Source organism: Oryctolagus cuniculus, chromosome 4, assembly GCF_051225735.1.
Source record: "Oryctolagus cuniculus isolate XC-2025 breed Fujian yellow rabbit chromosome 4, ASM5122573v1, whole genome shotgun sequence".
NCBI classification, from domain to species: Eukaryota; Metazoa; Chordata; class Mammalia; order Lagomorpha; family Leporidae; genus Oryctolagus; species Oryctolagus cuniculus.
The window spans coordinates 76,766,991-76,787,147 of NC_142870.1; the positions used below are offsets into that span (position 1 = coordinate 76,766,991).

The 20,157-nt window shown below is 48.3% G+C and overlaps 1 protein-coding gene and 1 pseudogene across 2 annotated transcripts in view; one reads left to right on the forward strand and one right to left on the reverse strand.

The window, feature by feature from the left end:
* The window catches only part of FSTL1 (follistatin like 1), a 63,421-nt gene extending 43,264 nt beyond the window's left edge, over positions 1-20,157 (reverse strand). Inside the window, exons 1-2 of the mRNA XM_008266866.5 lie at positions 19,846-20,157; positions 19,637-19,693 (exon numbers count right to left, since the gene is read on the reverse strand). Of these exons, the coding sequence (XP_008265088.2) occupies positions 19,637-19,693; positions 19,846-19,848 (60 nt within the window). The 5' untranslated portion in view covers positions 19,849-20,157. The remainder of the gene's footprint in view (positions 1-19,636; positions 19,694-19,845) is intronic.
* On the forward strand, positions 4,038-9,050 carry LOC138849292 (prefoldin subunit 3-like; annotated as a pseudogene). The gene is made up of 2 exons (XR_016233128.1): positions 4,038-8,227; positions 8,555-9,050. The product of XR_016233128.1 is annotated as a prefoldin subunit 3-like (transcript).

Consider the following 20,157-nt stretch of genomic DNA (forward strand, 5'->3'; position numbering starts at 1 on the left):
ACCGAGAAACTCCACATGAACTTGCACCTGAAATTCCTCCTGCTGTCTCCCCCTGCTGCTGGGATCCCTCTCCAGCCCTTGGTGTCATCCAGAAAATCACTCTTCTGTTGTACAGGATGCAGGCACCAAGTGAGAAAGTGAAAGGCTCTCCTCAACTCAAAAACCAGGCCAGGAAATTTGCTTCTCTGGGTGTGGCTGATGGCAAGGCCAAGGCCACACAAGAAGGAAATTGGAAAATGCTAGGGAGCAAAGAGGAGAGACAGCAAAGCAGAAAGGACGCATTCCTTAAGATTCCTGGAACTCTAAGGGGAAGCCAAGGAATACACCTGCTTCCAGTATGGGTCCCAGGCTGCCCCCAGCATCCTAATGGTAGCATGCAGTGAAGACGAAGCACGGAGGTGCCCTGAGAAGCGAAGCGGAGCGTACTGAGCACCTGCACATGCCAGGCACACAAACATCTGCCTGCATCCTGTGAGTGGCTGGACTACAAGAAGCCACCCTCGGCCCTCCAGAGAGAACCTGCCAGTCAAAGGGACTCAGGGGCATTGGAGTCTGTGCTCTCAGCTACCCGTGAGCCGGATTCAATAGTTTCTCGCTGTGGACAGAAATTCACATGTGCCAATTTCACACGGAAGTTCAGATGAGCCACTTATACCTGTGAGGGTCATCCTCTGCCACAAATGTTACACCACTAACTTCAGACCCTCTCCACCAGCAGAGACCCACATAATGAGCCTAACCCTTACGGAAGCTAATAGGACATGCCAGTTTTAAGACTAGAGAAGGGAAAATACCTCTTCTTTCGGGGATGAGGTAGGAAATGAATGAATGAATGAATGAATACCATACATTTATTAAGTTCAGTAACAGCCAAATTCTATAACCATAAAAATAAGCAGTGCCTTGGCTCAGAAAGTAGCCAGAGCAATGTAACAGAAGTCCAACACTATACTAAAATAAAACAGTTAAATGCAGGCAAGCTTACATATTTACTTCTCTTCAACAGTTTCCATAGAAACTTGTTTTTGTGAGAGAATTCTCACTATTTGAACTACAGGTAAACAGTCATGTTCTCCAAGTGGTGAAATTTCAGTGTGTGTGTGTGTGCTCGTATGCACACGCACATATCTACACACTGACAACATGTACATGTGTAGACATGAAACAGTCTACCCTGGGACACAGCCATGTTGAATTCAATTCTAACCCATGCAGACACCCATATTAGAAAAGCCAGGTGCAGGGGCTAGCACTGTGATGTAGCAGGTAAAGCTACTGCCTGTGACACGGGAATCCCATGTGGCTACCAGTTTGAGTCCTGGCTCCTCCACTTCCAATCCAGCTCCCTGCTGGTGGCCTGGGAAGGGGAGTGGAGGATGGCCCACGTGCTTGCCACCTGCAATGGAGGATGGAAGAAGCTCCTGGCTCCTGGCTTCTGCCTGGCCCAGCCCTGACCGCTGTAGCCATCGGGGAGTGAACCGGCAGAAAGAAGTTCTCTCTCTTTTACTGTCTCTCTACCCCTCTGTCTCTTCCTCTCTCTTTGTAACTCTTTCAAATAAATAAGTCTTTAAAAAGAAACTAAAGAAAAGCCAGGTGCAATACTGAGATCTGCCTCCTCCCCACCCCTTTTCAGGACCAGCCATCAGCACACTTAGCACACTGGGGATCATCCAGAGCTGCAGAAACTGGAGTTCAGCCAAGCAGGACCAACTGCATTGACCTCTGCTTCCTCACAGCACCCACCCTTACAAGTTATCTGATTTAAGTGATTTTTTTTTTTTTTATTTAACAGGTAGAGTTATAGACAGTGAGAGAGACAGAGACAAAGGTCTTTCTTCCATTGGTTCACTCCCCAGATGGCTGCCACGGCCGGAGCTGCACTGATCTGAAGGCAGGAGCCAGGTGCTTCTCCTGGTCTCCCATGCAGGTGCAGGGCCCAAGCACCTGGGCCATCCTCCACTGCACTCCTGGGCCACAGTAGAGAGCTGGACTGGAAGAGGAGCAACTAGGACCAGAATCACCGCCCAAATGGGATGCCGGTGCCACAGGCGGAGGATTAACCTAGTGCACTATGGTGCAGGCCCCACAAGTTATCTGATTTAACCACAGAGGCCAAGGCCAAACACCAGTACCTGTGGGCTGTAATAAAAACTCAGAGATCGGGGCTAGGGGCCCAGAGCAGGAGCCCCTGGGTCCTGGTCACCAGTCAAGCAACATGGTGAGAAGGCAAGGAGTCCAGAACTCAAAATTAGGGTCCAAGCAACACTTTCAGACAACTATTTTTATAAATCACTTGCAAAATACTGAATCATTATTTTCAAAAGAAAAAGTGAACATTTGCAAAGTCAGAAGAAAGTTTTTCTTTTTTTTTTAATAAACGTAAGTTTGATAAATCTCCACTTGCACATTTTGGAACTGAAGTTGTCTTTTTTTATTTTTAAGATTCCTTCCTTGACCCCATGGGGACCCAGCACCTTCACTTGTTGCTCAGTGTGGTTGAGATGCTCTTTCTGAAGTGGAAAATCAAGGAACTTCTTTCTGTAAAGAAAGCAGCACGTGGGGCTCCTGTGCACGCAAGAGGAAGTAAGGGCCCCAGAGTGCCTCCTGCTTTTATTCATGTTGTTGTCTCCTTCAGGCCCAGCCTCTCTTTCAAACCACTCCTCCCTAGGCCATAAATTAAGATAAGAGCTAATCAGGCTTCCTAATCCCATTAAGCAGGATATTTTGACAAACCTGGATGGTTTGCCTGAGGATAGGACTTGGGGCAGTGTTTCAGAGTTCACCTGCTCTAGGCTCCCCCACTTTGCACACGAACGAACGGTGAAGGGCCTTGTGACTCACCCAAATCCACATAGCATGAGGCTCAAACCTGGGGTGCCTGCCTGTCCAGGGGTCTTCACTGGAAGCTTGGGTGAAGCCAGCTCAGAGCCTGTTCCCAGAGACCTCTGTAAGCTGAGCCCCAGCATCAGCCAGCACTGCTGCTCACCCTCCCTACACTGACCCTCTCCAGGCAGCCGAATGCTGACAGTGTCCCGGATCCACGCACCTGCTTCCTCTGCGTGCCGCTCACGCCAGTCCCGTGAGACAGTTTAAGGCTGACGGAGAAAAGCAGGAAGAGGCAACTGAAGCCAGAGCTGCAGAACTGTGTGGATTGTGCTGAGAAGGCACAGGGCCAAGCAGACACTGTCTAGACGCTAACCGGCCTCTCCCAGCGGAGGGCAAGCAGGGAGCAGGGAGCCAGGCCGGAATTCTGCTTGCTTTTTGTTCAGCTAATGCAAACACATGACACAACCTCCAACAGGCTCCAGGCTGGGGGTTCACTCTGGCTGAGACATTTCTTCCCAGGGGCTGGAATTCAGCTGTGGACTGAGGGAAGGTCTGCTAATCCAGCCATCCAAGGGAGGCCGGGTGTGCTTTTCTCAATTCTTAGGAACGCATAGCTCCCAAAGTAGACTGAGTTGGGCAACAGCCAAAAGTAGCACTGTGGGTGCAAAAAACAGGTTTGAGAATTTTCCATGAGGAAAATGCACAGAAAACAGAATTTAGTTTATTCACAAGGACAAACACAGAACTGGCTCTTTTTAAGAAATTTCATTTAGTTGAGAAGCAGATAGAAAACAGAGATTGAAAAAGAGAGGGCAAGCGTCCATTCACTAGTTTACTCCCCAGATGCCCACTAGAGCTGGGCCTGGGTCAGGACTGGGCCAGAGATAAAGCCAGATGCTATGAACATTGTTCAGGTCTCCCACATGGTGACGGGATTCTGATTATTGAGCCATCACCATTACCTCCTGCGGTCTGCAGTAGCAGGAAGCTGGAGGCAGGAGTCAGAGCTGGGAACTGAGTCCAGGTCTTTCAGTGAAAGAGATAGACATGTTAACTGCCAGCCCTAAATGCCTGCTCTCCAACTGGCTTTTGATGGAAGCCAGTTAGGAACATTTTCTAAGACTGTGAATGAAATCAACTTGTAACAAGGAAAGATACGGAAATAGCCAACCTAGGCAGTTAGGCATTGTCACGGGAGCTGCAAAGCTGGGTTTGGAGACCTTTGCTCATCAGTTAGATAAAAAGTGTCCCCTTCCTCTGGATGGGCAGACAGGCTCTGTGCCTGGCAGACTGGCACAGAGCCTAGTGAGCAGGATGCAGGACACAGTTGGCCTCACTCACCCCCTCGGTGGGGCACACTTACAAAGAAAACAATCTACAGCAGCATACGCGGCGACTCAGCCAGCATTTTGTAGCTGTCTTGCAATCCAGTCTTATTTAAATGGAGAGGAGTTTTGAGTACCTCTGAAGGACAAAGAAATTGCCTTCAAACATCTGAATCACTGGCCATCATGCTGCCATGTAACAATCGCCCTCTAGTGAGGGTCAAAGAAGCAGCTGGACCGGAATCCAAGTGGAGACCATGCCCATGTGCATGTGGGCAGGCTGAGCGGGCCCCAGGTGCCAATGCAGGCACTTAGGCCAGGGAGGAGCTGTGCAAGCTGAAGAGCTGTACGACCAGGCCTGTACAGTGTTGAGTTCACGTTACAAAGCACAAGTGTCTTCGCTTCATTTCCAAAGTCATTTTCAGAAATAAGGCACAGGGGGAAGAGAACACACAGCCTGCACCTTGGGATTTTAAGTTCTGGGTTTGCATCCTTGCTTTCCTACTTACTAGGTGATTTGGGTCAAATATCAAAGTCTTTTAAGTCACACTTTCTTCGCTGATAAGATGAAGATTATAATAACTGCCTCAGTGGCAAGAATGAAATAAAACGAGGCTCCTTCTGTCTGGCTAATGACTAATCATTTTCAGGGCTCAGCTGGCAGGTCACTGCCTCCTGGAGGCCTTCCTAGAGCCACGGCAGTGTAGGTTCTCAGCCCCGTCGCAGCGTTTCTCATGCTGGGTCACTCTGAGCTTGTGGTCCTGTCAGCTCCATGGTGCACCGCAGGCTCCTTGGGGACAAGGTCTTTGTCTTATTTACAGGCAGACAGTGGCTGTGACAGAGTGGCTGACATAGAAGAGATCTGTAGGATCTTTTACCTTCCGCATTTGAGCTGATGCTCACAGACACACAAAATCCGTCCTGGGTGAGGGATGCAGAATAGCGCATCAGGGCTAGGTGGTTTCACCTGGGCTTGAGTTCACGGGGGCTGGGGTGGGGGTTGGGGGGGACCCCTGCAGCCTCATCTGCAGTCTAGCCATCCAGGATGAGCTCTCTGTAACAGCGTGGGGAGGAAGATGAGAAAGCAAAGACCAGGCAAGAAGGTGGAGGAGTCAGCCTGGGAGCAGAGCAAAGAACAATGAAGAAACCAGGCTTGCAGCCTGAGGATGGGAGGGGTCAGGACCAGCTGGCTGCACACAGCGCAGCCACTGCCCTGGCAGGACTCAAGGCGTGTGTGCAAAGCAGAAACTGTGGCCTGGGCTGCCGGAAGGACAGATCCCAGCCTGTCCTTTCAGAGTTATTGGTGTTCATTTTTGTGCCACAGTGAAGGCAGAGGACCTTATCCCTTTGCATGATCATCTTTTCCAAACCCCCAGGTTTGAATTCAGTGTCTGCCTGGTAACGGGTCATGCTATGGTGACCACAGCCGGAATATATGAGAGTGACCATCTATGATGTCTGGTGGGCCCCTCTGTAAGGAGGAACACTGGGGAGACAAGGTCAGTGTGGAGAAATCCTGGGCGGGGAGGGGGGGGTGTTGAGTACCTCTTCTTTTGCCTTTTCTCCCTGTTGTCTTTGTTGTCCAATCTCTTTCATCTCTTCTGACTGCAGAATGAATCAATGCTGGTACACGTATCTCACCTTCTACACAGGAGGGGAGCCATGAGCATTCAAATTTTATTTTTTTTTAAAGATTTATATATTTATTTGAGAGGCAGAGTTACAGACATAGAGAGGGAGAGAGAGAGAAAGAGGTGTTTTCCAACTGCTGGTTCACTCCCCAAATTGCCACAATGGCTGCTAGGCTGATGTGAAGCTAGGAGCCAGGAGCTTCTTCTGGGTCTCCCATGTGAGTGCAGGGGCCCAAGCACTTGGACCATTTCCCACTGCCTTCCCAAGCCATCAGTGGGGAACTGGATCAAAAGTGGAGCAGCCAGGACATGAACCGGCACCCATATGGGATGTTGGCGCCACAGGTGGAGGGTTAACTTATTATGCCACAGCTCTGGTCCTCCAAATTCTTTTCCTGGAAGAATGACTGAGTTGCAGCTTCATAGAGAAAATACTTTAGGGGAGTTTAAGAGCAATATTGGCTCAGTAGAAGCAAGGGTTCTGACATAAATTCTGAGCATCAAAGCATGTATTACCACAAATATAATAGCTCTTTTCTTAAGAAAGAAGACGATAAATTTAGGCCTCTAGAGAGAGTTTAAGAGGCAAGGAGAGTTCTACATGCTTTGAGCGCATATGCATGCACACACACACACATGACTTTTGGAATTCTTCCCCATAAACTGAGATCCCACAGAAATGATAATATAGACTGAAACGTATTTTACACCAGGTGTCAAGTCACTCTACCAACTGCCTTATGTGTAGTAGTTTATTTTACTTTCCTAACTAACCTATGAGGTAGATACTCTGTATTAATCCAGTTTTATAGATGGGAAAATTGGCCCCAAAGAGGTCTGAAGTAACTTCCCCAAGATCACATAGTAAGGGCAGTGCTAGAATTTAAACTCAAGTTATACAGCTTTTAGGCTTGAGTGCTGAACCATTATGCTATACTTCTTCTCAAGGAAACATCAGTAAATGGAGGGACAACCTGAACTATGCACAGTTGTACAAATAGAGACAATGCCTAGTGACTATACATAAACTGAGAATTCTCACGTCAAAATCATTACCGTAAAAGATGGTCTTTGTCAGGCTGGCAGGCACTGGCCAGGGGTGCTGAACCTCTTGCAGGAACAGTCAGCTGTTGCTAAGAAATGTGTCTTTAGGTGATTTCATCACCGTGTGACCAACATAGAGTGCATTTACACAGGATGGCTGCATTGTCCTAGACGATATCCTCTTAGGGAATCGCTATTGCATATGCAGCCTGTCACTGATGGAGATGCCATGTCACACAGGAAACCTTCCCAGGACTGCTGAATCGTGGGGCAGAGAGAGAGAGAATACTATTCCCCTTTTACAGGGCAGGAAAGCGACTGCAGGGAAGTTACGTAACTTGTACAAGTCTCAAAGGGAAACAAAGCCAGAATTCAAACCTAGTCCATCCCTCTTAAGTGTGGCTGTAAGTCAGAGATACTAGGTAATTTTTTTTTTTTTGGACAGGCAGAGTGGATACTGAGAGAGAGAGACAAAGAGAAAGGTCTTCCTTTGCCGTTGGTTCACCCTCCAATGGCCGCTGTGGTGATCCGAAGGCAGAAGCCAGGTGCTTCTCCTGGTCTCCCATGGGGTGCAGGGCCCAAGCACTTGGGCCATCCTCCACTGCACTCCCTGGCCACAGCACAGAGCTGGCCTGGAAGAGGGGCAACCGGGACAGAATCCGGCGCCCCGACCGGGACTAGAACCCGGTGTGCCAGCGCCGCTAGGTGGAGGATTAGCCTGTTGAGCCGCGGCGCCAGCCACTAGGTAATTTTTTAATATGACATGAGTAAGGGCTGGAATTGTGGTGCAGTGAGCTAAGCTGCCACCTGCAGTACCAGCATCCCACGTGAGCACCAGCTGCAGTCTTGACTGCTCCACTTGTGATCCAGCTCCTTGCTAAGGTACCTAGGAAGGCAGTGTAGGATGGTCCAGGTGCTTGAGCCCCTGCTGTCCATGTGGGAATCCGGGATGGAGTTCTAGGCTCCTGGCTTTGCCTTGGCCCAGCCCTGGCTATTGTGGCCACCTGGGGAGTAAACCAGGATAGAAGACTGACATCTCTATGTGCGTATGTGTGTGTGTGCCTCACTTTCTCACAGACACAGTCTCTCTGCCTTTCACATGAATAAATAAATCTTTTTTAAAAAAATAAGAAATAATAGGCTTCCCCAAGATGGTGGTCACTAAGGACAGTTGTGGCACAGAGGCGGCCACAGGGAATGGGTGGTGGCTTCCCCTGGGGATTCCTGAGGCAGTGTCTGTGGAAGACGCAGACTCCATGAAACAGCCTGGGAATGAGACTGCAGACACAGGACTAAAGAAGCTCAATGAGCCAAACCAGAAGTATACATGTATGCAAGCCAACCTTGCTCGAAAGAAAAGGAGCCCAAAGGATCAGACTCCTGGGATTGAGCAGATACTTGCAGAAGAAGAAAGAGCCCACTGGGGCCGCTGCTGCGGCATAGCGGGTAAAGCCACCGCCTGCAATGCTGGCATCCCATATGGGTGCCTGTTCATGTCCCAGCTGCTCCCCTTCCGGGCCAGCTCTCTGCTATGGCCTGAGAAAGCAGCAGAAGATGGCCCAAGTGCTTGGGCCCCTGTACCCATGTGGGAGACCTGGAAGAGGTTCCTGGCTCCTGGCTTTGGAACGGTGCAGCTCCGGCCGTTGCAGCCATCTGGGGAGTGAACCAGTGGAGTGAACCTCTCTCTCTGACTCTCCTCCTCTCTCTGTGTAATTTTGACTTTCAAATAAATGAATAAATCTTAAAAAAAAAAAAAGAAAGAGTCTACCAATTCACTGGAGAGGGGATTCTTACTGGCAGGTCATTGGCGCTGCCAAGCTTCAGTTCCCCCTCCTAATAGGGCGTGTCTGTGGTCGGGGGCTAGTGTCACGCTTCAACATGATATTGATGACTCAGGCATTGCTGGAAAAGAATTTATTAACAGTCACAGAGAATCTTGATTCTCTTGAGGAAGACCTTGACTTTCTTCACGATCAATTTACAGCCACAGAAGTCACCATGGCCAGAGTTTATAACTGGGTTATGAAAGGAAGAAACAAAGATGATTCTTCCCAGAATAAACTGTACTGCTGAAAGTTAAAAATCTGGTTGTTTTCCAAACATGCTATTTTAACTGTCTCAACATTTACCCCTAAAGATTGACAGAACTTTGAATGATTCTTTAAAAAATAAACACCATTGGGGCCGGTGCTGTGGCGCACTAGGTTAATCTGCGGCGCCGGCATCCCATATGGGCGCCGGGTTCTAGTCCCGATTGCTCCTCTTCCAGTGCAGCTCTGCTGTGGCCCGGGAGGGCAGTGGAGGACGGCCCAAGTGCTTGGGCCCCTGCACCAGCCTGGGAGACCAGGAAGAAGCTCCTGGCTCCTGGCTTCAGATCGGCGCAGCGCCAGCTGTGGCGGCCATTTAGGGAGTGAACCAACAGAAGGAAGACCTTTCTCTCTGTCTCTCTCTCTCACTGTCTATAACTCTACCTGTCAATAAAAAATAAATAAATAAAAAATTTTAAAAAGAAACCACCATTTTATTTATAAAAACAAAATTGGTCAGTGCCGGCACTGTGGCATAGCTGGTGAGGCCGCTGTCTGCAGTGCCGGCATTCCATATGGGCACTGGTTCAAGTCCTGGATGCTCCACTTCCAATACAGCTCTCTGCTGTTGCCTGGGAGGGCACTACAGGATGTCCCAAGTGCTTGGGACCCTGCACCCACGTGGGAGACCCAGAGGAAACTCCTGGCTCCTGGCTTCAGATAGTTGCAACCATTTGGGGAGTGAACCAGAAGATGGAAGATCTCTCTCTCTCTCTCTCTGCCTTTCTGTAACTCTACCTTTCAAATGAATAAATAAATCTTCAAAAAAAATTGGGTTCAAATAGTTTATAAAATTAGTATATTTTGGGGCCGGCACTGTGGTGTACAGGGTAGAGCCACCACCTGCAGTGCCAGCATCCCTTATGGATGTCGGTTCGAGTCCCAGATGCTCCACTTCTGATCCAGCTCTCTGCTGTGGCCTGAGAAAGCAGTGGAAGATGGCCCAAGTTCTTGGGATCCTGCACCCGTGTGGAAGACCCAGAGGAAGCTCCTGGCTCCTGGCTTTGGATCAGCACAGCTCTGGCCATTGCGGCCATTGGGGAGTGAACCAGTGGATGGAAGACCCCCCCCCCCCACTGCCTCTCCTTCTCTGTAACTCTAACTTTCAAATAAATAAATAAAATCTTTTTTAAAAATTAGTGTGTGTGTATATATATATATATATATATATTTTTTTTTAGTGTTTCCCAGCCATCTTAATGCTGCTTTCATGCTTTTATTTTTTGGCTGTCATAAAGAACAGTCCTAGCTGAAGTGGCTGAAAACTGTGAGCTCTGATGGGAGCTGAATGCTGGACACTGGCACAGTGAACTTCTGTGTTACTGGCTGACGTTACTCTCATTGTGGTTATACCATGGTAGAGGCCGGAAAGACAGACGTGAGTAACTGCAAACCTGCTTCCCTTTAGTGCATGGGGGATGTAAGGGTGCCCTGTTGCAGGTGTCTTCTGCAGGTGGGGTTCTGGGAATTATTGCTTATCCACTTACTATCATGATGTCCTGAAATTTCCAAGCAATGGTAATTTGCCTTCCTGTACAGGAAGAGAGCTATTGAGACAACGCTTTTGATAGCATCAGGAAAGTGTAGAGTGTCTTTGTAATGCCAACAGGGAAGATCTTGCCAACGTGAGATAATACTACCCAATCAAAATTCTTGGCTAAGGTGATTTTGTATTTCTTAACAGTTCTCCAAAGCATCTTTAACAGGGATATTAAGATAAGTGTAAATATGCAATAGCTGAAGAGCTGTGAGCTCTTTTATTCATGATAACAACAGGAAAAAAAAAAGCCCTCAGTAACGTTAAAAAAAAATCTCTGTGGAAAGACATGGGCACAAGAGCAAGTACTGGCTGACACGGAAGATTCTGGTAAAAACACAAATGTATTATTTTCTGTCCCTGTAGTAAAAACCATACTTGTACAATGTTTCATACTTGCATTTCCGATATTAAGACACTGATATTAAAACTGCAGCACAAAATAAATAACCAAAAATAATAAAGGTGACATCAGCAAGAAAGAACTTCTAAGTCAAAGACTCTGTCATTATTCCGCAATGTCATTCTTCATGATGAAAAGGTTCTGGAAACGGGTCCACAGAAAATACGAACTTGGGAACGAGAACAGAGCAGACAGTGAAGGAAGGACCTCGGGGAAAGGCTTGAGTGACATGACAACACCAAAGCCTCCGGAACAGACTACTTCAGAGAAGTTTTACATAAAAAGCTGCCCTCTACTGGACACACTGATCAGCTCAACAGGGTAGACAGGCTGAACATGGCTCCAGCTGCCCAAGTGGAGTCTTCCAAATCCTGAGAAGGGGACCATCCACCCCACTGCCACATTGCAGGATTGCCTGAGTCGGTGCCAGCAGATGAGGAGACAGGTGGCAACTTCTGCGAAAGCCACAGATTTGGCTAACAGCCATTTGTACGGCGATAGCAGTGGCAGCTCCCCCAGAACAAGAACCTGTAAGGTATTGCCTTTTAGTCCCACACTATTCCTAACATCATATATGCAGAGTGATCAGCACATATGACGCTTGTAGGAGATTAATAAATTGCAACTATTTACCATCACTGAAGGATAGAATGGAAGGCTGACGAAAGACAAACTTGGCATCAGACACAGGATTTTAAATTTTGAAAGCAATAAGTAGAAAAAGACAAAGAGACATTTTTCCCTCTGTTGCTTCAAGCCAAGATCCCATCTCTCTTTCTCTCTTTCCTTCTTTCTCTCCCTCCCCCACCCCACATATGTGTGCATATAAATCTGGGCCTGCAAGATGTCATGATTTTTCCATGTATCACATGAGTTATTTGGCACCAGCTTGGTTGTTCACAAAGAAGGTCTGGGATTATTCAGAGAACATGCTAGGGCATCATAAATTCAGACTTAATCCTGGAAATAGTTTATTGGTGATGGCTTCAAATGAGCAGATAAAAAGTCCATGAAGAGATGACATGAAAATCCTTCAACCACAGCAGAAAATGCAAATTTATAGGATATATTTTGTACTCTCACTACCCAAAGAGCATTCTATGAACGGGTGATTGCCAGACTGCCACTAAGGCAGAGGCTGTTATCTATGACAGCAGCAGCTCTGAAGAGTTTAGCAAGAACAACTGTTTACTTCATTGGACCAGCCAAGAAAATTCTCATTATCATACTTTTGTTGATGGCTAACATTAGAGGGTTTGGCTTACAGGAAGGTGTTTGGAGAAGTTGGGGCCAGACTTGAGTAAGGGCCATTTTCCTGACATTTTCAGCCATTTGCTACTCTAGTTCACACAGTCTTGAGCTCTGCTTTCTAATTATCTTAATTTCAGCTAAAAATCTGTCAATGTTTGTCAATTGGATTCACGTTTTTGTTCTAGCAGGAATGGCAAATAGCTTTCATCCCACATAGACTGATTGATTATTAATGGCTACCTGGAACATAGTTGGGTAGGACTTTAAAACCTCCACCAGGTTCACTAGGGATGCATACTATGATTTTATTAGCAATTGTCTGTTCTGTGTAAGAGAGTAGGTGGTGGTGACATGTATGCTCTGTTTGGATCATTTACACAGGGCATTTATCTCACAGTGCTGGGAGGTACTGATTTTTATTGCCTACACTGTTTTGCAGATACATCACATATTCCTGTTGACTGCCTTTGGTAATTTCTCTGAAAGGGGATGAAGCAACAGTAGCTAACTATAACCTCATCTCCCTGCACCTGCCTTTTTCTCCTTAAGCAATTCCTAGAGGTCCTACGCCCTGGGTATTCCATCCAGTGTGTCCTCATTATAAGGGTTCATTTGACCCTCTTTTTTTCAAGGTGAATGTACCCTCTTAATGTGTTCTTTTCTTTAAATAAAGGGAATGTGCTATTTTCTGACAAAACGTGCTCATGAAAAGCTAACAGAATAAAGAGAAGACTAGAGCAAAGAATAAAATTACCCCTAATTCCACCACCTACAGATAATTTCTAACACATTTTTTATTGTGCTGCTTTATGAATTTTTTCACCATTTCTGAAGATATAGCACTGGGGAATGGGAATTCTGCCTTTTAAACTAAATCATAATCATTGTCCAGAGCTTTAAAATTTTTTGTAATCACAACTTTTCACGGCACATATGGCTGTGCTGTGATTTATTTGATCTTTCTCCTGGCACTGTATATTTAGTCAGTTTTAAGCTTTTAGCTATTGTAAGTAACATGACTGGCATCTTTTACAGAGTCCTTTTAAAAGTAATAATGACCAGAGCAGTGTGGTCAGGTAGAATGACTTGTGTCTGTTTCCTTTAGTTTCTCTGTGTAGATTATGGTGAACCCTGAAATTTCCATCCACGAAGCAGTGAAATAAGCTCCCGCAGAACTGAGTGATGTTTGCTAAGATGGATTCATGCCAATGGAGACATGAAGGTGGAGCAGGTGCTCTGGCGCTGTGGGTGAGGCTGCCTCTTGGGACACCCACCTCCCAGATCAGAGTGCCTGGGTTCAGGTTTCCCTTCAACATTCAATCCAGTTTCCCGCTAATGTGCACTCTAGGAAGGCAGCAGTTGATGGCTTAAGTACTTGGATTCCTGCCACCACACTGGAGACTTTGATTGAGTTCCTGCCTCTTGGCTACAGCCTGGCCCATTCCTAGCTCTTGCAGGCATTTGGGAAGCTAACAGATAGAAGTTACCGCTCTGTCTCCCTTTCTCTGTCACTTTTTCTTTCAAATAAATAAATACACATTAAAAAATACATGAATGGCCGGCGCCACAGCTCACTAGGCTAATCTTCCGCCTGTGGTGCTGGCACTCTGGGTTCTAGTCCCAGTAGGGGCGCCGGATTCTGTCCCGGTTGCTCCTCTTCCAGTCCAGCTCTCTGCTGTGGCCCAGGAAGGCAGTGGAGGATGGCCCAAGTGCTTGGGCCCTGCACCCACATGGGAGACCAGGAGTTGCCTGGCTCCAGGCTTTGTATTGGTGCAGCATGCTGGCCTTGATGGCCATTGGGGGGGTGAACCAATGGAAGGAAGACCTTTCTCTCTGTCTCTCTCTCACTGTCTAACTTTGCCTGTCAAAAAAAAAAAAAAAAAAAAATACATGAATGGGGCCGGCACTGTGGCATAGCGGGTAAAGTCGCCACCTGCAGTGCCAGCATCCCATATGGGCTCCAGTTCAAGTTTCAGCTACTCCACTTCCATCCAGCTCTCTGCTATGGCCTGAGAAAGAAGTAGAAGATGGCTCAAAGTCCTTGGGCCCCTGCATCTGTGTGGGACACCAGGAGGAAGCTCCTGGCTCTTGGCTTTGGATCAGCACAGCTCTGGCCGTTGACACCATCTGGGGAGTGAACCATCAGATTGAAGATCTCTCTCCTTCTCTGCCTCTGCCTCTCTGTAACTCTGCCTTTCAAATAAATAAATAAATCTTTTTTAAAAAAATACATGAATGTGTTTGTTGGAGATCCTTGTAGCTAATAAGGAAAGCAATTTTCTATCATCTACACTGCAAACCAAAGTTAAACTGCTTTCTTTTCCCCAGAGATTTATTTTATTTATTTGGAAGGAAGAGTTACCGAGAGAGAGAGAGAGGGAGAGACAGAGAGATCTTCCATCTGCTGGTTCACTCCCCAGATGGCCACAACAGCTGAGGCTGGAACAGACCAAACCAGGAGCCAGGAGCTTCATCTGGGTCTCCCATGTGTGTGCACGGGCCTAAGGACCCTACGGGTGCCCATACAGGGTGTTGGTGTCGCAGGCAGCAGCTTAACCCGGTATGCCACAATGTCGGCCCCTTAAAATGCTTATAATATCCAAATTGCAAGTTAAATAGAGAGGGTAACTTAATCTTTTCATTAGTTACTAATAGTTTCTTGTTGTTAAAACATGGATTAAAAGCCTGCCCAGTGTTACCAGGGCCAGACCAGAAAAGTGTAGACTGATTACATGCTAATAATCTTTGGACAAGGAGTCATAACTGCACCTTAGATCACCCCCAGCACTCCCCATTTCCATTGTTGCTCAGTCCACACACTGAGTTCACAGCCTTTATTCTGCACTCCCACCTTGACCAGGTGGTGGCTACATGGGTGTATCCAGATGTAAAAGTTCACCAAGCTAGACATCAAAGATATGTTCATTCTCCAAGCTCTAAGTTAATGTAACAACAACTATATAGATACTTGTTCACCTTGTGGTTAGTGACATACATTGTAACTACCACAATTTATAGCAGTGGCACCCTACTAGATTGTAAGAAACCCCGGCAGAGTCCTTGTCTTTCCTTTTACCCACGGCTCCACTGCATAAGTATGGTGTGCTCCACCTGCAGCACGGAATACTGCCTGCTGGGCACAGGGCAGGGAAGGCCCACGCCACTAATGGCTCACTCTTGGAGAAGTGGCCACAGAACAGGGCACCTTAGGAAAACGTATGTATTAGACCTCCAAGGACAGTGAACACCTGTCTTGCAAAAGTGAGTCCATCTAAGTGCAAAAAATTTTTTTCAAACCTTCAGTTTCTGGTGTCATCAAGCTAATAAAATAGAAATGTCCTGTTGGATATCCAGTTCCCAGAAGACAAGTAGGGAAAGGAATTGTGACCACTGGTCTTTACAGCTCCTGCTTAGCCGGCTGTTTTTAGGGCTGCAGGTGTCTTTCTGCCTCACCCACTCTCCTTTGGGACATTTCCCCTGTGGTCATCCCAACCACCTTAGTCCAAACCCCTGGTCCTCTCAGGCTCACAGCTCTTTCCTAACCTGCTCCCGTGAGCCTGGAAGCTGCCTCCTGCTTTCTGTCGCTGAATCCAGGGGACTGTCTGGGAAGTACACTGTGTCTACCTTCTAGTGTCCAGTGGGCACCGCCATGATTTGCTGGTGCTGGCCCACCTGTTTTGGCTATTCAGCAGAGTCCTTGCTATTTATGGTTTAACATCCCAGTGTCCAACAACAGCCGTCATGATTGTAAGTAGTTTATTTGCCAAAGCAAAAACAAACAAGAGGGATGGCGCTGTGATGGCGCTGTGGCATAGCGGGTTAAGCCGCTGCCTGCAGTGCCAGCATCCCACATGGGTGCTGGTTTGAGTTCTGGCTGCTCCACTTCTGATCCAGCTCTCTGCTATTGAGCCTGGGAAAGCAGCAGAGGATGGCCCAAGTGCTTGGACCCCTGCACCCACATGGGAGACCCAGAAGAAGCTCCTGGTTCCTGGCTTCAGAATGGCCCAGCAGCCATTTGGGGAGTGAAACAGCAGATGGAATATCTGTCTCTCTTTCTCTCTCTCTCAGCCATTTGGGGAGTGAAACAGCAGATGGAATATCTGTCTCTCTTTCTCTCTCTCTCTCTCTCTCTCTAACTCTGCCTTTCAAATGGATGCACACATCTTAAAAAAAAAAAAAAGAAATCATTTTAATTATTACTATACAAGCTACAACTCCAAGAAGCAGCAGGCACTGGTGTAGATTATTCTGTAGGCCTACATGAGTTTACCGTTAGGATTGCTCTAAAGAATGTGGGGGAGCTCTCAGACTCACCCATGAAGCCCCTAGTGGTTAACCACATGCCGATCACAGGGTGTAAATGAGGTTAAGAGTGTAGCTTCCGGGGGACAAATCCCTAATAACCTTTCAGCATTGCATGCCTAGAGCTAAGTGAAGCGTGCCTGTCTACAGAATTACTGTTCTTACTACACTCATAGGTGGTACACTCACAGGTATGGATCCCTTATTGCATTGAGGGTCCTGATTTGCAAATCAGTCCCCTGGGCACGTGACGTACAGTAGTGAATTTCCAGACCTGGAATGCTGGAAATCAGAACGCCAGCAACAGTCAGCAAGCAGGAGTTGGGGTGTGCTTGGGTACTTGCCAAGACAGCCCACCTGAAGCAAGGAGCCACAGCTTGCCCTCCTGCTTGCCCCTTAAGAGTGACAGAGATCTAACAATTGACACTCAAGAGGCACCTATGCCTGGCTTCTCAACCTTTTCCTAGGGTCCACACCATGCCTCCAAAACTTATCAAAGACCTGCAGGAATTCCCAATGGGAGGGAGATGGGGTTGGGGGAGATCTAGCAGGGCCACAGGCCCTCTGGATGGATCTAGAACATGAGATTTGCTTAGCCCGGCATTCACAGGGCTGACAAAGCCCCTTCCCACGCATGGCCCACCGCTGGTTCTGGAAGGTCTTCAAATAGCAACACAATTCGTAAGGCAGCCACATTATTCAAAAAATGCTGAATTACTCCCTTGAGTTCATATTAAAGTAAAAACCACCAAGAAGTTTCACTTTATTTTCTAAATTTCATTTTTAAAAAGCTTCCATGATTTTGGCTGATCTAAAACTTATTAAAATGGATTCAAGTTAACAAGCTTTGCAAAGACCATTATTTACCTATGTTTGCTCAATGTCCTTTATAGTTAACAAGGAAAATATTTTTCCCTCCAAGCAGATAGCTAAACTGCTTAAAATAACATTCGAATCACAAGTCTCCTACAGAGAGGGTTAATTTACCTGGTTCATTAATAATTATAGGTACATTATTAACACCTGGGTTTAAAACTGTTAGTTGGTCAGACACCAAGAGATGGAGTTCATCAAAAGATAATAATCCTTAATAATGTGCAGTCAGGAAATGCGGCCCAGCTCGTATCCACTCCTCACTCTTGTCACCGGAACCGTTCCCATTCCCCAGCCTTCTTTCTGCCCCAGCTCCCTGGGATTTCATGTTTCAGCACTTCTCCATAGATTGTGCCTGGGAATTCTGTGAGAACACTGGATGCTCTTCTACCTCCAGCAGGAAATTGCTGCCACAGGGACTTCCAACTAAGGCTCCTCTTTTCCCTGCAATGCAGGGGGGTGAGGAGGAGGAGGGTGCAGTGCAGGCTGCCTAGAATAGATCCCAGACCCGGGGCCACACAGCCTTGTGGGGAGTGAACCAACAGCCTCCCCACATCTCCTGTGTGCATTCCAGTTCACAGAGCCATTTCACACACTAGCTAGCAATTCTTAAGCCTGCTGCGAAACCAACCAGGGATTCACCTCATCAATCACCAGGCTGCAGCTGCCTTTGGAGGACCACAGCAGGGGATGAAGGAGTGTTCCTGAACAGGACTCATCAGCCAGGGAGGGGGATACTCTCTGGAATTCACACCCTGCACAACAACATGGATGAGAAACAGGCCAGCACTAAAACCTGGGCTCAAAGGTGAAAGAGCTGGGTTCAGATCTTTCTTTAGAAGTAACTAGAGTTTGACCTTGGGAAGTTACCCAGTCTCCTTAAGCGTGTAGAAACCTTTCTCTAGAAAAGGGGACAGCAGAAGCTACCTTCCAGGCTTGGGGAGCCTCACAAGAAATGAGGTAGGTCATGCACACAGCCCAGTGCTTGGCATACAAAAACCACTTGGCAAATGCCAAGCTTGTTCTTGGAAGGGGAGTGGGCAGTGATGAAGAACCCAGCATCTGGAGCCAGAGTGCCTGGGTTCAAATCTCACCCCTAGCAATTTAATGGCTGAGGGTCTGATACCTTATATAACCTTCCCTCAGCTGCTCTCATCTGAGTCGAATTTGATGACGGTAAATTTGATGACACTATATGGCTAACCAACATTTGTATTACACTGGGCAAAAAAACCACCCATGTTTCCATCTCAAACAACAATGTAGTAGTGAATTCAATGGGAATTCAGTACAAGGTGGGTTTTTCAAAATCTGTGAAAACCTTGTCTGTAACTATGGTTTTTTTGAGGACAGAATCAAGCTGTGATGCAAAGGGTGGGGCTAAACTGTATTAGGAAGAAGAAGAAAAAAAAAAAAACCATGGAGGGAGTATCAACCAGCCACCAGGGAGCTATTTCTTTTGTAATGTGCATTCCATTTCTTCTCTCTCATGCTTAATTCCTTCCACATTTCCTGCCATCATTATCAAATGCTGAGCTTCTGACCTCACTTTTCTGGAGACCCGGAGCCCAGGGAGTTTCGAATTGTTTATTCTGTGCCCATAAACCTTCGAGTTAATGGAAGGGCCTGTGAGCGGAGGGTCTGTCGGTCAGTCTGGGGTATCTCGGAAGGTCACCGGAGTTGGAAAGAAAACATTAGAGAGAGCAGCGCTGAAATGCTTTGGCTGGCCGCGCAGTCCCGGGAGGGCCGGCCGTGGCCCTCGTCCCAGCGCGCAACGGCAGTTGCCGGGAAAAGTTAGGTTTTAAAAGGCTGCTATGTGGCCCGGATATTATCACAGAACCCCAGGACTCTTTACAAAGAAAAAGCAAATGTCGGGGCCTCGTAGTATCATTTTATAAAAAAGAAAGGAAATTTTATCTTAACCCCCAAGGAGAGCCTCCTGAGGGCCCCTGGCCCCCTCGGGAAGGTCCCTAACTTCTCAATTTCCCCTGAAGGGAAGGGAAGAACTCAGGCCCCCTTCTGAACTCGGCTGCCCCTCTGCTCGCCGCCTCCGTCCCGCTCGGCCCGGCTCGTGCCCTCTGCCCCTCCCCACTCTCCCTCCATTTTAGCTGCCGTGGGGCTCCCGTTCCCGGCCCGAACGACTTTCTCAGATCTTGAGATCTAAGTTCCCCAAGTAGTATTTCTGCTCCGAGCGCCCCCCAGCACAGCGCGGCCCGGCCCACCCCACTGCACCCTACCCCACCCCAAGTGCCAGAAACTCCCAATCCCGCCCCGGGAGCGCATCTCCGCGACGCGCGCCCGGCCCGTCCGGCGCGCACCTCGAGTGGCCTCAGCCGGTGTCCCGACCCCTCACCTACCTCGGCGTGGACCCAGGCGACGGCCACCAGCGCGAGCGCGAGCCAGCGTTTCCACATCTGCGGAAGAGAGAGGAGAACGGGGCTGAAGGCGCCGGGCCCCGCGCCCACCCCGGAAACTTCCCTGGGTCCCGCAGGCTCGTCCCCCTCCGCCCAGGCGCCCCTGGCCGCCCTCCTGGGTCCGGTCACTGCGCCCTGCGTCCCGCGCTCACCATGGTCGGGTCCCGGGGTCCGGAAGGCGCGGGGCAGGGCGGCGGCGGCGAGCTCTAAGACAAGGTGGAAGCCCCACCGATCGCCAGCCTGGGAGGAAATCTGACCTGAGCTCGCAGCCCCTTAAGACCCCTCCTTCCCCGCCTGCCTGCCCCCCAGCTCCTCCCCATTCTCCTCCCACTTCTGCCGCCGCGGCTCCCCGCCCGCCTCCCGCCCCGGGCGCCTGGCGCCCTGGAGCCGTCCGAGCCCCGCTCCACGCAAGCCCCTCGCTCCTCACTCCCGGGACCCAGGATGCGGAGGCAAAAGAGCAAGGG